The 16235-nt window shown below is 41.4% G+C and overlaps 1 protein-coding gene across 4 annotated transcripts in view; it reads right to left on the bottom strand.

Moving 5' to 3' along the window:
- LOC130073050 (zinc finger protein 239-like) overlaps positions 1 to 16235 on the bottom strand; it is an 84538-nt gene that overhangs the window by 44188 nt on the left and 24115 nt on the right. For 2 of the 4 annotated variants that reach the window (XM_056238455.1, XM_056238457.1), the window contains exons 1-3: positions 13641 to 13681; positions 4501 to 4617; positions 4273 to 4401 (exon numbers count right to left, since the gene is read on the bottom strand). In XM_056238455.1, the coding sequence (XP_056094430.1) occupies positions 4273 to 4401; positions 4501 to 4558 (187 nt within the window). In that variant the 5' untranslated portion in view covers positions 4559 to 4617; positions 13641 to 13681. Of the gene's footprint in view, positions 1 to 2858; positions 3839 to 4272; positions 4402 to 4500; positions 4618 to 13640; positions 13682 to 16235 lie in introns of those variants that run through there. The other 2 variants (XM_056238456.1, XM_056238461.1) reach the window with 2 other exon arrangements.

The raw sequence follows: 16235 nt of genomic DNA, 5'->3' as shown, positions 1-16235 counted from the left end.
TAAAATGGTAAAGTTTATTCAAAGTAGAATACTTGCTTGCAAGTAGAGCTAATGGCTCTTAATAGCAGACTGTTGGCCTGTTGAATGTTCAGCCATTTAATTCGGAATTGTTGTTTTGCTCTGAATGTTTTCCTACCTGAGTGATATGAACTGCACCAGTTCTGCTATATTGTTTAATATATTGTATTTTGTACATTTAACAATACAAAAACAAAACAACAATGGAATCTTTGAATTTTTTTTATTTTATTACATTAATTCATATCGCTTCCATTGTTGTTTTGTTTTTGTATTGTTAAATGTTTATTGCATAATATATGCATAAATCTAGCATGTATTCTGTTATAGGTTTGTAGTTTAACAGTTTTATAGCTATGGGTAGTCTATTGCAATTTATTTTCTTAAATTGTACTGTAATGTGTTAGAATTAATCTGGCATATGGGTTCATTTCACCCAGCATTTGGGTACACTATATAACAAATATGTAGTTGAATCAACCCAGAATTGTAATTAATTTGACCCAGCATGTGGGTACAACCAATATGTAGTTGAATCAACCCAGAATTGTATTTAATTTGACCCAGCATTTGGGTAAAATATTTAACTCATAATGTTGGGTTAAAAATGACCAACCCATCTTGCTGGGTCAAAATAACTACTGTTGGTCTGGTGCAATATTGATCCAGCGGTTGGGTTATAAAACAACCCAAGTTGTGTTATTTTTAACCCATCATTTTTAAGAGTGAACAGCAGTTTGCATCAATTCTGTAGAATGGCCCATGTAAGTCCGAGTTCCTTTATCCCACATTATAACATTATTACAGCACTAAAATAAGCAACAATTATTTCATCATTCTCTCCATTTACATTCAATTGTTCTACTGACCATATATAATAATTAAATATTTTAATAATTACAGGTCGACCGATAGTGGATTTTACCGATACAATAACTAGGTTTGACTGACTTGCGATGACCGATTAATCAACCGATATTTAAAAATAGTGGATAAAACCATGACGGTGTGTGTAGTAGGGTGGCCATACGTCCGGATTTTGACCGGACAGTCCGGAGTTGCGCTGAATTGACCTAAAAAAATTAACTTATAAAAATCCTGCATATTGATTGCGGCTCCCTGTCAGGGACTCCCTGATGCCCTCAAATTAGTTAAAATCTCCCGGAATCTAGAGCGCGCGTGCGAGACGGAACATACTGCGCGCATAACATACATAGCGCGCGAACGGCAGAGAGGGAGAGAGCGAGAGACCTTGCGTGTGTGCGCATGTAAGACAGAGAGCATCCTGATTGGCCTGTTTCGGTAACTCAACCAGTCAACCCCCCTAATATCTCTAAAAATAAGATATTATGCCTTGTGCACTTTAAGTTGATTTTATATATTTTAATTTAATTCATTTTTTAAGACAAATAAACATAAGTTTTGTCTTTTTTGCTGATCCGAAAAATGATCCGATCCGTGATTCTGATCCGAGAAACAATCCGAACCGTGAGTTTTTTAATCCGTTGCACCCCTAATATAAACATTACAATGACTCCAAAGCTGTTCGGTTAAGGTAAAAAAGTTACTTAGTTCACCTTTAAGTTATTTGTTAAGCAAGATTTCATGTTTATCTTATTATTGACCAAAATTCATGTAAAGTAAAAGTTAGTTCATCTCTATACACCTGATAGCAGCTGTAAAACAGGTATGTCACAGACACTGAGGATATTTTATTTCATCTTAATTGTAAACGCCTCTTTAAATATAAATTGAAAAACATCTGGTGGCTTTTTTTGTTTAAAAAATATATTACTTAATCAGTGTTACAATATTTAACCCCTTTATTTCAGGTATACAGGTAAATTCTTTAAATAAAATGTCACACAAGTTTTGTTCCTTTTTAATTTTCATAGTCTAAAATGTACAGAGTTTCTGTGTGATTTCAATGCAAGAAAGTCTCTTTAATAATATGCTTCAGCCTCTAAACAGCTGGACAAAAAAAAAAATCACGATATTGATTTGTTCATGATGTGGATGATGATTTCATGGACTAAATTTGCCATTAATTCACAAATTCTCATATGCACAATTAATGTAATTAATTTAACTCTTCAACATAGAACATTTTCCTGCATAAATTCACATTCTGGAGTGACGAATCACGCTTCTCTCTGTCAATCCGATGAACGAGTCTGGGTTTGGTGGTTGCCAGGAGAACGTTACTTGCCTGACTGCATTGTGCCAAGTTTGGTGGAGGGGAAATTATGGTGTGGGGTTGTTTTTCAGGGGTTGGGCTTGGCCCCTTAGTTAGGAACTCTTAATGCTTCAGCATACCAAGACATTTTGGACAATTTCATGATCCCAACTTTGTGGGAACAGTTTCAGGATGTTCCTGTTCCAACATGACTGCGCACCAGTGCACAAAGCAAGGTCCATGAAGACATGGATGAGCGAGTTTGGTGTCGAGGAACTTGACTGTCCTGCACAGAGTCCTGACTTCAACCCGATAGAACAGCTTTGGGATTAATTAGAGCGGAGACTGCGAGCCAGACCTTCTCGTCCAACATGAGTGCCTGAGCTCACAAATGCGCTTCTAGAAGAATGGTCAAAAATTCCCATAAACACACTCCTAAACCTTGCGGAAAGCCTTCCCAGAAGAGTTGAAGCTGTTATAGTTGTTATAGTTACAATTCAAATGCAGGGATTGATCCCCTCATACGTACCAGCTAAGTACAGTCTTCTCTTATTAACCTCTACGTCCCAGTCAACCAGTTTACATAGCGACCCCTACAGGGTAACTACGATACTTCATATAACTTGCATATGACAATGTTTAACAGTGTAAAAGTCTAGGGGGGTTCATGAATATCAAATTATTTACTTGTGAATGTGAACTTTGCTCACTTAGGTAACTTTGGACAATGCTTTTTCTCATGAGTCCGTTGATGTGATAATGTGGTGAAACTCTTCCCACATGAAGAGCACTTGAACGGTCTCTCTCCAGTATGAATTCTCTCATGATTTTTCAAGGTTCCTGACATAGAGAAACTCTGTCCACAGTGTGAGCACTTGTACGGTTTCTCTCCGGTATGAACTCTCTCATGATCTTTCAAGGTTCCTGACTGAGTGAAACTCTTTCCACAGTGTGAGCACTTGTGTGGTTTCTCTCCAGTATGAATTTTCTCATGATCTTTCAAGGTTCCTGACCGAGTGAAACTCTTTCCACAGTGTGAGCACTTGTGTGGTTTCTCTCCAGTATGAATTCTCTCATGAGCTTTCATGTCACCTGACAGAGCGAAACTCTGTCCACAGTGTGAGCACGTGTACGGTTTTTCTCCAGTATGAATCCTCTGGTGTGTTTTTAAGTCATTGGATCTAGAAAACTTCTTCCCACAGTCCAAGCACACATAAGGTTTCACACCAGTATGAATAATCTCATGCCGTTTTAAAAATTCGAGCAGTGAAAAACTCTTTCCACAAACAGAACACACATGAGGCTCCACATCTGCATGAATTTTCATGTGTCTTTTCAGCTGCTCTGCCAAAACAAATGTCTTTTCACACTGATCACAGCGGAATGATCTTTTTCCTGAGTGAATCAGCATGTGACTTTTGAGATTACATGCCCATGGGAAGCTCTTTCCACACTGATGGCATGTGAAGGGTTTCTCTCCGGTGTGGATTATCATGTGTGTCTTCAAGCCTGGTTTAGTTTTGAAGCTCTTTCCACACTGAGAGCAGGTGCAAGAACATTTCTTTCCTCTTCTTTGAAGTTTCCTCTTCTTCACTTTCTGAAACTGATGGCGTTTCTCCTCCACTTCAATTTGTTCCATCAGACCTAAAATGAACATATTACATTTGACAATTCAAGATTGAAATAAAAGTTATGCCTAGTTTAATAGCAGTTATTAAAGGTGGGGTATGTGATTTTTTTTTTTTTTAAATCACTTGAAATCCTATTCCTAACCCACTTACAGCCATTGAGTTAGAAGCACTGAAATGAAAATTAAGCAATTTACTAATCTGTGAAACGGGCAGGACTCGAAAAACTCCAGCCAATCATTTCCAAGACCACCTAGAATCAATGGACAGAAAATGCGTCAATCAAACGGTCGTACCATCCCCCCCTCCCCCCATTCCCCTCGAGCGAGTCAGGGCCAGCGTTGGAGGAAAGAAGGTAGGACCTTTTGAGTTGTGTATTTTCAAAATCTGCCGGCCGTTTTGCAAATCACATACCCCACCTTTAATGAAGTATCAAGAATGGACACCAACCTATTTGTTCCTCTATATCTTCATCTTTTATTCTGCAGGGTTCTTCCTTAATCTCCATCTTTTGAGTGTTTTGTTGAGGTTTCTGAAACTGATGGATTTTCTCCTCCACTTCACGTTGTTCCATCAGACCTTAAATGAACATATTACATTAGACAATTCAAGACTGAAATAAAAGTAATCCATAGTTTAATAGCAGTTATTAATGAAGTATCAAGAATGGACACCAACCTATGTGTTCCTCTGTATCTTCATCTTTTATTCTGCAGGGTTCTTCCTTAATCTCCATCTTTACAATAGTATGTCCGTAGTTTCTCCTGGAGTAATTCCTCCTGCTTGCTTCTTCTCCTGTGGGAAGATGGGAATATTCTCCAGTATTTTAACATGTCAATAGCTGTGTGGTCATTTAACAGATGCTTAACATTTTTGCATACTAGACTAGCCATAAGCCTTGTTTACACTTTCGCCTGATACAGCTGACAGAAAACAAAGTTAAACGGTTGTGTAGTGTGTCATTACACTACACCCAAAAGGTTGCACCACTCCAAGAAGAAGGGTCGCCCACGCATAAATGCCTGCTGCGCCAGCAATCCTGAGAAAACCCAGCAGTTCATCAGCAGGCTGGAACACGCCCTCAGCGAGGGAGTGTCAGCAGATGACACCATCGACTCCAAGTGGCCCCGCCTCCGCGACGCGATTTACAACGCCGCCATCACCGCCTACGGGAAGAAGGAGCGGAAAAATGCCGACTGGTACGAGGCCCACTGGGAAGAAATGGAGCCCGTGACTGAGGCAAAGAGGAAAGCCCTTCTGGCCTACAAGGCCAATCCAAGCCCTAGTACCCTACAATCCCTCCGGACTGCCAGGAACAAAGCCCAGCAGACCGCCCGCCACTGCGCCAACACCTACTGGCTAAACCTCTGCAGCAGCATACAGAGAGCTGCCGAGACAGGAAACGCAAGAGGGATGTACGAGGGCATCAAGAAGGCAACAGGCCCAACCCCCTCCAAGACCGCCCCCCTCAAGTCCAAGACGGGCGAGGTCATCACCGACCAGGAAAAGCAGATGAAGCGATGGACGGATCACTACCTCGAGCTATACGCGACGCTGAACGTGGTGACTGACACGGCTCTCAACGCCATCCCAGACCTACCAGTCATGGAGGAGCTAGATACCCCACCAACCATGGACGAGCTCAGCAAAGCCATCGACTGCCTTGCCTGCAGGAAGGCGCCAGGGAGCGATGGAATCCCTCCAGAGGTTCTAAAGAGCGGGAAACCAGCCCTGCTACAACCACTCCACGACCTCCTCTGTCTCTGCTGGGAACAGGGCTACATCCCCCAGGACATGCGAGACGCTAACATTGTCACCTTGTACAAGAACAAGGGAGACCGTAGTGACTGCAACAACTACCGGGGCATCTCCCTCCTCAGCATTGTAGGCAAAGTGTTCGCCCGCGTCGCTCTGGCCCGCCTGCAGACCCTCACCTCCCGCGTCTACCCCGAGTCCCAGTGCGGCTTCAGGGATGGCCGATCAACAGTAGACATGAACTTCTCACTACGCCAGCTGCAGGAGAAGTGTCAGGAGCAGCACATGCCACTCTACATCGCCTTCATCGACCTCACAAAGGCGTTTGATCTGGTCAGCAGAAGCGGACTCTTCAGGTTGCTGCAGAAGATTGGTTGCCCCCCACACCTGCTTGCAGTGGTCACGTCCTTCCACGAGAATATGCACAGCACAGTATGCTACAACGGCGCAACATCCGAAGCCTTCCCAGTCAGCAGCGGAGTGAAACAAGGCTGCGTCCTCGCGCCCACACTATTTGGTATCTTCTTCTCCATGCTCCTCCAATACGCCTTCAAAGACTGCAGCGAGGGTGTCTACATCCGCACCAGGTCGGACGGCAAGCTCTACAACATAGCCCGTCTCCGTGCCAAGACCAAAGTCACAGGGGTACTCATCCGTGAGATGCTCTTCGCTGATGACGCAGCCTTGACCTCACACACGGCAGACGGACTTCAGCAGCTTGTCAACCGCCTCTCACACGCCTGCAAGGAGTTTGGATTGACCATCAGCCTGAAGAAGACCAACGTCATGATGCAGGGAGCAGAGACCCCTCCAAACACCGCCATCGATGGGTACAGCCTGGACGTTGTTGAGAACTTCACGTACCTTGGGTCCACGATCTCCAGCTCGCTATCCATCGACTCTGAGATCAACAGCAGAATCGCCAAGGCAGCCGCAGTCATGGCCAAGTTGAATCAGCGAGTGTGGAACAACTCCAGCCTCACTGAGACGACCAGACTGCGCGTGTACCAAGCCTGCGTGCTCAGTACGCTCCTCTATGGCAGCGAGTCATGGACCACCTACGCAAAGCACGAGAAGAAACTCAACAGCTTCCACATGCGGTGCCTGCGTCGCATACGGCATATCAAGTGGCAGGACAAGATCCCCAACACCGAGGTGCTGGAACGAGCCAACATGAGCAGTATGCATGCAACGCTCAGCGAAAGACGGCTGCGGTGGCTTGGGCATGTCAGGAGGATGGACGCAGGCCGCATCCCCAAAGACCTCCTCTACGGCGAGCTGGCTGAAGGCACCAGAACCACAGGGCGCCCCAAATTGCGCTTCAAAGACGTCTGCAAAAAGGACTTGAAGCAATGCGGCATTGCCCCCAGCGCATGGGAGAGCCTGGCTGATGATCGCTCCGCTTGGCGACAAGCAGTCCGGCAGGCAACAATCAAAGCAGAAGCGGCACGAAACGACACTGCCGTGGCAAAGAGAGCTAGGCGGAAGCAGCGGCAACAGCAGCCTGACCAGCCATCCCCCTTCTCCTGCGCCCAGTGCGGCAAGGACTGCCACTCTAGAATTGGTCTGCACAGCCATTCCCGGCGGTGCAGATAGACACACCGAGCTACACCATCGTCTCCCGAGACGGACGGCTGCCGACGAGTGTGTCATTCCTGGGATTCAGTGCCTTTTGTGTCCGTAGCATAGATCATGATCTTACGGCCTTAAAATGTTGAACAATATATATTTTAAAGCTGTCTCAGCATTCACGTCACGTCTTTTGCACGTTCAAACAGTGGCAGTACTCACTCGCTCGTTTTTTCCAGGCGCATGCGTCTTCACCGCGGAGAGATGAAAAAATCTCAACTAATCAGAATACCGCAAGAGCACCCCAGGTCATGTGACAAAAACTGAGCTTCACCCTTTCCGTAACACTGAAAGTTGATGATCATAAGCCTGTGTGTTCCAATTTCATGAGTAATACCTCACTTACTATACATTTTTTTTTTCCTTCCTTCTTTTACATTGTTGGGTATATCAGTAATGATTATATTTCAAGATTAATGATTATGATTATCTCTAATTTATATATTTTCTTCAATTATTAAATTTATTTTAACAATTATAATAAAGGTTTTTTGCATGTCCCTCAATTTATTGTCCACACTGTTATTTTTGATTACTTTCCCTTTAAATGAAAGTTGGAAAAATTGTATTAAATGACACATCATAAAGGAGTCATCACTTCTTTGGAGGAAAAACAAATTGGGTTATTTTAATTGTCTATTTTTACCAATTTAATCTTTCAAATTTAATGTGGATAAAGTTAGTAGAAAAGTCATATTTAAAAAATTACAGTCTTAACCCTTTCCTGCATTGAGGTCACTACAGTGGACACGGACAGCTATTCAAAAAGCAATTTCTTTCATGGGTTTTGATTACATAGTTGTACATTAGGGGTGCTCCGATCAGGATTTTTGGGGCCGATCACCGATCCCCGATTACTGGAAGCTGTATCACCCGATACCGATCACCGATTACAGGGTCTATTTGAAGCCTTCTATTTATCATGTAGCATTATTTATTCAACTATATTTAACATCATTGTACATTAAGTATTACAATTAAGAGAATACAACGTATCATGAATTGACACCTGTGTATTTATTTGCAAGCAACATGTCCAGCATATTAACTTACCAGCCTGTGCTTGGTTATTGGGAACAGCTTAGGGCTTGACAAATACAACTTTCCTGTAGAATATAAAATAGACAGAACATTTGATTCATTCTTTAAATTTAGCTTTAGACTACTTTAAACTAAAAACTACAACAAAAAAGGCTATAGCCAAAATAATGTTTTGAGTCAGTCAGCCATCAGTTTTTCTAATACACTTAAAGGACCACAGGTAGTAAAGTGCACAGCAGAAAAAACACACAAAAAAACAACAAATACAAATACTTCTTAAGCATCAATATTTTGGTCTTTTTTTTCTTTTCTTTTTTGCGAGAACCCTTGCACAATTATTTTAAACAGATTAAGAAAGCCACCACTACTGGTCACATCTATGGTTAGATTGATTTGTTTAGATCCAGTGAAGTCGTGTCTCACCACTGTTTCTAAGGATTGATATTGTCCCACCAATTTTTGTAACACTGAGGCACGCACGGATGTACCTAATACAAATAAATAAAACATCTCCAGTTAACTAGCAGAGCATTCATTTAGTTCGCTATTAAATAAGAGATCTAGCGCTAAAATGTGTTGTTTTTAACTCAAGCTGAGCGCTCGTTGCCGCGGCGATCAGTTGCATGGATACAGTGTTCTCTGTGGCTCGCGGCCTCGCGCAATCTTCACTCAGACGCGCGCTTCAATCTATCACCGTTGTGGAGGAGACTCTCTATTCATTCCGGTGAAATCACAAAATAAAATGCATGCACAGAAACGTGTCCCTGCTTGACGGATTAGAACCCGTAACCCGGCATAAAAAATGGTCTCGCGAGTTTTGCGTCATCTGATCGGCTTTTCTTGATCGGCCTTTATAGAGACTGCCGATCACACATCCCAAAGCAATTATCGGCCGATTGTGATCGGCGACCGATCAATCGGAGCACCCTTATTGTACATCAACCTCTACAGTGGACCCTAGTGCATCATCCTATGCATTAGCCGCTTTCCGATCAAGTAGTTACAGGAACTTAGTTATAGGAACTAGGGTTGTGCGATGTCTACCAATTTGGCATCAGACGATGTGTACAGTGAAACATCGCGACGGACGATGATATCGGGAGGAGGGGCGGGGCTAACATTCTAATTTTTCACTTAAGCAATAAGCCCCGCAAAGCCGTGTTTTACAGTGGATTTAGAACAGCTAAGGGGCGTAGGCACAACGCGGAGATATTTTCCTCTACATCTCATCAGCAATTTCGATGTCGGCACGCTCTGCAGCAGCTGAGCACTAAGAGCGAATGTACAGTGACGTGGCATAACTGCCAGATTCAAACTGTGCTTTCGCGCTGTGGCTGCGCGGAGCCAGAGACGGACGCGCTCATCGCTTGTCATATATCACAACTATTCAGTGTTTTTAACCACATAATGTTTATTTTAGGTTTCAGACATTTAAATGCATATAATTTATAGCAAAACAATACATTTATAGTTTGTAAAATACACAATGGTGTCTATGGAAGCAGCACAACCCATTCAAATATATTTGCCGACGGATTTCATTCATATCAGACACACAGTTTAAGTAACTATAAAGTTAACTATATTCTTCTCCCAGTTCACCGGCCATGTATTTCGGGAGAAACTGATGAATTCACGTGCTGTAATAAACCCAATAGACATGAATCTCTGAACTGCGGTCTGAACAAACATTACGGCGCCCATCTCGCGTTACAGATCAAAATCATTTATAAAGGTTTTTTAAACAACAAAACAAACTCACTTACACGTATTTGAGAATCGGAATAGAAGATAGTTAATGACATGGTAATCAGGTTTGTTACTGTAATATTTAGAAATAAAAGCGCTAACGTTACATCTGTCATACAGCGTGCATACATACTATTTTGGCTGTGGTGAATCACGTGCCAAGCATGACGCGTCACCATGGAAACATGGGGGGGGGGGGATCGCGATGCTGGCTTAACATCGTGATGTCTGTCAGCCATCACGATGGACGATGATATCGTCTATCGGCACAACCCTAATAGGAACTGTCCACTTCTAAACAGTTCTAAAAACTACTCTCCCCCAAACTCGGTTTTGCTGTTTGCGTTCACACTGGCCAAGTGGCCATAGGAACTGGTAGGAGGGGTAAGGGAGTGACGCAAGCACGGCGACAGTCTTTATGGCGTCATCACTAGACGTAGCGCGGCCACATACAACAACAAAAAACCAGCATGGAGGAGGCTATCGGAATGTTCCTGTTCTGCCTTGCCGGGACCTTAATAACGGAGTACGAACGGCGGCGTTTAAAGACTATGCTTGAGTTCTGTACAGAGAAACACAGAAGACGAAGGCTCCAGCATAATATGATCTTAAGTAATATGATGGAAGAAGATAGAAGAGCAGAGCGCAGGAGGCAAACAAAACGACGGGTAAGTTTAGCTAGCATTAGCAATTAGCTGGTTGAATGCGTTATGTTTGTCTTAAGTTATGAGTTAGCATACATAGGCGAATTGCAACAGGCAGTGTTTCTGCAGACAGCGCGCTGCAAGTTCCGTGTTGACAGTGGGCGTGACTTATAAGTTGAACCAATCAACGTAGACCTAGGGAAAGGGAACTAAAAAAGTCCTCGCTCTAGACTAGGTACTGAAAGAGTTATAGGAACTACGGTCTGAGGAACTAAAAAATCCCCAACTTAGTCTGGTCGGAACACGAGAAAAAAAGGGTTATAGGAACGTTAGGTTCTAGGAACTGCAAAAATCCCTCTGGTCGGAAAGCGGCTATTGCCACCAAGTGGAAAGACATTGCATGTCGATTTTATTTTCATTCAAACCAAGATGGCCGATGGCCAGTCAGAAATGCCAAGTTGCTCCGGAATATCCATCCATTCCTTCTATATATGCATGTTACTTGTTATGCATTACTTTACTCGTTAAATCAAAAAGTAATTGATTACGTAACATGTTATTTGTAATGGATAACTTTACTCGTAACATAAAAAAGTCATTCCGATTACATAATGTGTTACTTGTAATGCATTCCTTTACTCTAGGCTTGGTGTTGCAGGTGTTACCGCAACACCAGTTACATCACTTGCCCCCACTGTCGTTTCACGTCAACGGGAGAATTTTTCCATAGGAATAAACTGAAAACGCTCGCTCTGTTCTGCTCGCTCCGCTCCCGTTGTCACGTGCACGTTAGTTTTGTTTTCAAATTAGCGCCAATTCGGGGCGGATTACTTGAATGGTTAGTCCATTATCCTATTATTCTTAACGAAAAACACAACAACAAAACAGTGCAATGACAAATTTGCTTAAATAGGCGCTTTTACATTTCGCTTTGACACCAAATATTCCTCCATCAACTTGTCAGTCAGCTCCTCACTCTCATGATGAATGAAACCTGACTCCTGTTGCTGATCTGTGTGGCGACTCTCGTTCGGCTCACGATTTATTAAGCAGACATGTTCAGTTTAAAGCCTGGAACACACCAAGCCGACGCCGACGAACTAGCGCCGATGAAAGCCGACTGTTTTGTCGCCTCTCGTCGGGGTAAAAAGCTGCACTTGAACACACCGAGAGAACTACTGCCGACTGTCAGCTAGAATGCGCGTTCTGCGCCTGCGTGTAAATGAGACAACTGTCTATTTCTGCAGATATATTCTCTATATTCGTCATTCAAAAAGGGGAAACCGACGCTGTCGGCTGCAGATACACATACCGTAAACAAAGCAGTGCGTGCTTACCGTTTTAAATATCAATCCTGCTAAACACTTTCTTTATTCCACTCTGCTCGTGTTAATATTGAAATATTCGCCAAGGAACACTCAGGTAAGATGACGTAACATAAGAACAGCCTTCTATCTGTACCGTTTTGACTTCTTTGCTCGCTGTTTTGCTATTATTCTCGTGCACTGACTCGTTCACTATAAGCTGAACAGCCAATCAGAGTTCCCTCTTTCACCGACGGCCCGACGCCGATTCAACATGTCGAATCGGCCGAAACTCAGCCGACGGCACGGAACCGTGCGGAACACACCGAGGAAACTTAGTCGGCCGACGCACAAAAACTGCCCGACGGCCGACCGTCAGCTTGGTGTGTTCCAGGCTTAACTGAACTAAATCATTTTATAAAAAAAAAAATCAAATCGACAGTGGGGAGCGGTGCCGCGGCGGGCAAGAGATGTTACACCGGTAACACCGAGTATCGTAGCAAGCCTAGTTGCCGTTTGTGGAGCCTGGGGTGTCTATAGAGACCGTGTTTTGTTAGTGTGTTCAGGGGACAGGCAGCGAGCGGATAGTGAGGAGATGTTTTCTGTATGTGACAAAAAATTTTTTGGCCTAAAAAACATGTGATATCGCTTAGAGCACCTTTAAGCGAGTTTGTCATTGTACTGCTTTGTTGTTGTGGGTTTTTTTTTTATTAAGCAAACAATGCAATACAAATAAGTACATAAAGAAAACAACAGCAAAAAACAAATATAGATGTTGTTGTGTTTTTCATTAAGAATAATAATGAAGCCACCAAGGAATTGCTGCTCCCGAATTGGTGCTAATTTGAAAGCGAGAGTAAAATGCTCTGAAACTCTAACCCAAACTCTGAAATAGCCTTCCTGATATTGTTCGAGGCTCAGACTCGCTGTCCCAGTTTAAAACTAGATTAAAGACGCATCTTTTTAGCCAAACATTCACATAATGCTTACCTTTTATACTACTGTTGAATCAGATCGAATGCATTAATATTATGAACAGCAGCTATGCTAATTATTTCCCATCTGCTTTTCTGCTGTTATCTCGGGACGATGGTATGTTTTTAAATGTTAAAAATATTAACTCAAATTCGATATAATTCATTTTTATTATAATAACAACGTTAATATATTTTAATAATATAGCCCAAGTAAAACTATAGCCTAACAAATATGTAATAAAACGCATATATTTTACGCGCTTTGGTCATCAAATGGCTTTCCCGAGGTAAACGTAACGTTATTGTTCTCGTTTAATTGACCTCATTCCGCGGTTGAAAAACACTGATTAATCAATATTATGAACGGCAAGTACATTTCGGTAAGTTGTACTGTATCCTTCAACATACCTATTGTTGATTCGTGTTTATTTACTATTAGCCTACCTAGTAGTAGTAACGTTAGTAAAGAGTAAGAGATAATCGGTTCACGTGCTGCTTGAACTGAGGCGTTACAGCGAAACCAAAACGGTAGTATATTTATTGTTTGAATTTTGTAATAAAATTGACAGAATCGGAGAGCTGATCATTTGTTTCAACTGCCCAGCCGTCTTTTTCCTCGCATTTTTAGACGCGACATGTTGTGAACAGCCAGAAAAGCACCGTTTCTGCACAGAAATGATAAATGAGCATGAATCAGTACAACATAAAAACTAACTCACGTTAGACTCCAGCTGAAGATTTGACCAAGATGTTTTACTTGTGGCTGAGCGAGCACCATACGTCTTCTTCTATTGTTGATTCTTCTTCTTCTTCTTCTTTCAGTTTAATGGCGGATCGCAAACCAGTGTTTATAGGTGCATACCGCCACCTACTGTACAGGAGTGTGTAATATCAGGGCTTTACATACTTCAGGTCTTAAAAAAAAAAAAAAAAAAAACAACAACAACTTATATATATATAAAATTGCTAATAATAATAATAATAATTATTAAACACACACACACACTTACACATATACACCCATATACTTACATACACATACATGTATACACACATACTCACACAAATATGCAAAAGAATCTAACTCAACTATATCTAACCTATATAATATTATCTAATCCTGTATTTCTTAGAAAACGAAAGAGAGCCTCCCAGCACTCCCTCATCTTCTCATTCCTTCCTAAAATCCCTTCCAAATTCCATCCACGTTCTAATCCGTACATTTTCCCACGTAAAATGATCCTCTCAGCACTATACTTATTACACCACAAAATAACATGCTCAACATTTTCTGGTACATTACAACTGTCACATTTATCAGAAATGCATTTTGCCATTAAAAACAAAGTTGACTTTAATCCAGTATGTCCAAGTCTTAGTCTTGCAAGAGCCACTTCCTCTTTTCTACACTTTCCTTTATATGTTTTCACTGTGATTGATTTTTGTATATTATAATAGTGTCTTCCTTTGTTATCTGAGTCCCACTTCTTCTGCCACAAATCCCTCACTACCTTATTAATTAATGATTTAGCCTCACCTTTTCCAAATGGAACTTTCATAATATCATTCTTGTTTAAATTCAACGCTCTCTTAGCAATCTCATCTGCCTTCTCATTTCCCTCTACACCAGCATGAGCAGGAACCCAACAAAACTGTACATCAGTTCCAACTCTTTGTATTCTTAATAATGTTGTAAATATTTCCAACAATAAATCATCTCTAGAGGTTTCTTTTGAGTTTAAGCTACTAAGAGCTGCAGCAGAGTCTGAACAAATTACAACTCTCTCCGGCCTCACCTCTTCTATCCATTGTAATCCTAGGATTATAGCAGTAATTTCAGCTGTAAATACAGATACTCCATCATTAATTCTTTTGCAAATTACAACATTAAACTCTGGAATGTATACTCCTACTCCTACATGCTCACTCCTTGGGTCTTTAGATCCGTCAGTAAATATTGTCATGTAATTATAATAATTAATTCCCACATATTTATGAACCAAACATCCAATATTATCCACTTCCCTTTCAGCCCATGTTCTCTTTAGTTCTATAAGACGAAAGTCAACCTTGATCACTGGGAATATCCATGGAGGAACATTACCCCATACAGTATTTGGTCCATACTCTACCCTGTTTAGTCCATATTCCTCAGCTACTGTAGAAATATTCCAACCAAAACCTTTACATTTTCTTTGTTGTGTATACTCCCAGCAATCACTTAACACCTTTACAGCGGGTTGATCCTCTCCAGATCCTTTTAGCTTTACCCAATATACTAATGATAACTTTGAACGTCTTAAATAAAGAGGTAACTCGTCAGCTTCTACCAGCAGCGCATTAGTAGGTGTTGTTTTAACTGCACCAATACTGATTCTTAAGGCTCTGAACTGAATTTTATCAAGTTTTTCCAAAATACTTTTAGCTGCTGCTCCATATACTATACACCCATAATCTATACACGACCGTATTAATGCCCTATAAATATCCATAAGTGAGAGTTTGTCTGCTCCCCATTCATATCCAGTAATTGCTCTCATTAGATTTATTACCTTTTTACATTTAGTTTCAATCTGATTAATATGATTCCTCCATATACATTTCTCATCAAACCATAGCCCTAAATATTTGAACTTTGTTACCCTTTCCAATCTTTGACCATATAATTTCAGTTGTACCGTATCTGTCCTTTTCTTTCTAGTAAAAAGCATGAAGCATGACTTTTCAATTGACATTTTAAATCCCCATTCATACGACCATCTTTCAATATTCAATATAGCATTCTGTATACTATTTGTCACATGTTTAATATTTTTCCCCCTTTTCCATATAGCCCCATCATCTGCATATAGTGACGATCCAATGTCTTTACCAACGTTCATAAAAATATCATTTATCATAATATTAAACAGAATCGGGCTAATAGCACTACCTTGAGGGATACCATTTATAATATTAAAATCTTCTGACATAGCATCCCCAACTTTAACACGAAATATCCGATTAGTTAAAAAATCTAAAACCCAGTTGTAAAGTCTTCCACCAATCCCCATTCTCTGCATTTTAATCATTAAACCTTCTCTCCACATAGAATCATACGCTTTCTCTATATCAAAAAATACTATACTCATAACCTCTTTCACACCAATTGCTTTTTCTGCTTCATTGCTAACTTTCACTAATGCATCTATCGTAGATCTTCCTTTACGAAATCCACATTGTTGATTCTTCTTTTTCTTCTGGCGTTTAATGGCGGTTGACAAGCCAATAAATGGTGTATTTTCGCCATCAACTGGACTGGAGTGTGAAGCATC

Source organism: Rhinichthys klamathensis, unplaced genomic scaffold (assembly GCF_029890125.1).
Source record: "Rhinichthys klamathensis goyatoka isolate OS25496 unplaced genomic scaffold, OSU_Roscu_1.1 h1tg000523l_1, whole genome shotgun sequence".
Classification (NCBI taxonomy): domain Eukaryota; kingdom Metazoa; phylum Chordata; class Actinopteri; order Cypriniformes; family Leuciscidae; genus Rhinichthys; species Rhinichthys klamathensis.
The sequence above is the reverse complement of the archived record's forward strand: the minus strand, read 5'-3'. Positions and strand labels throughout refer to the sequence as shown.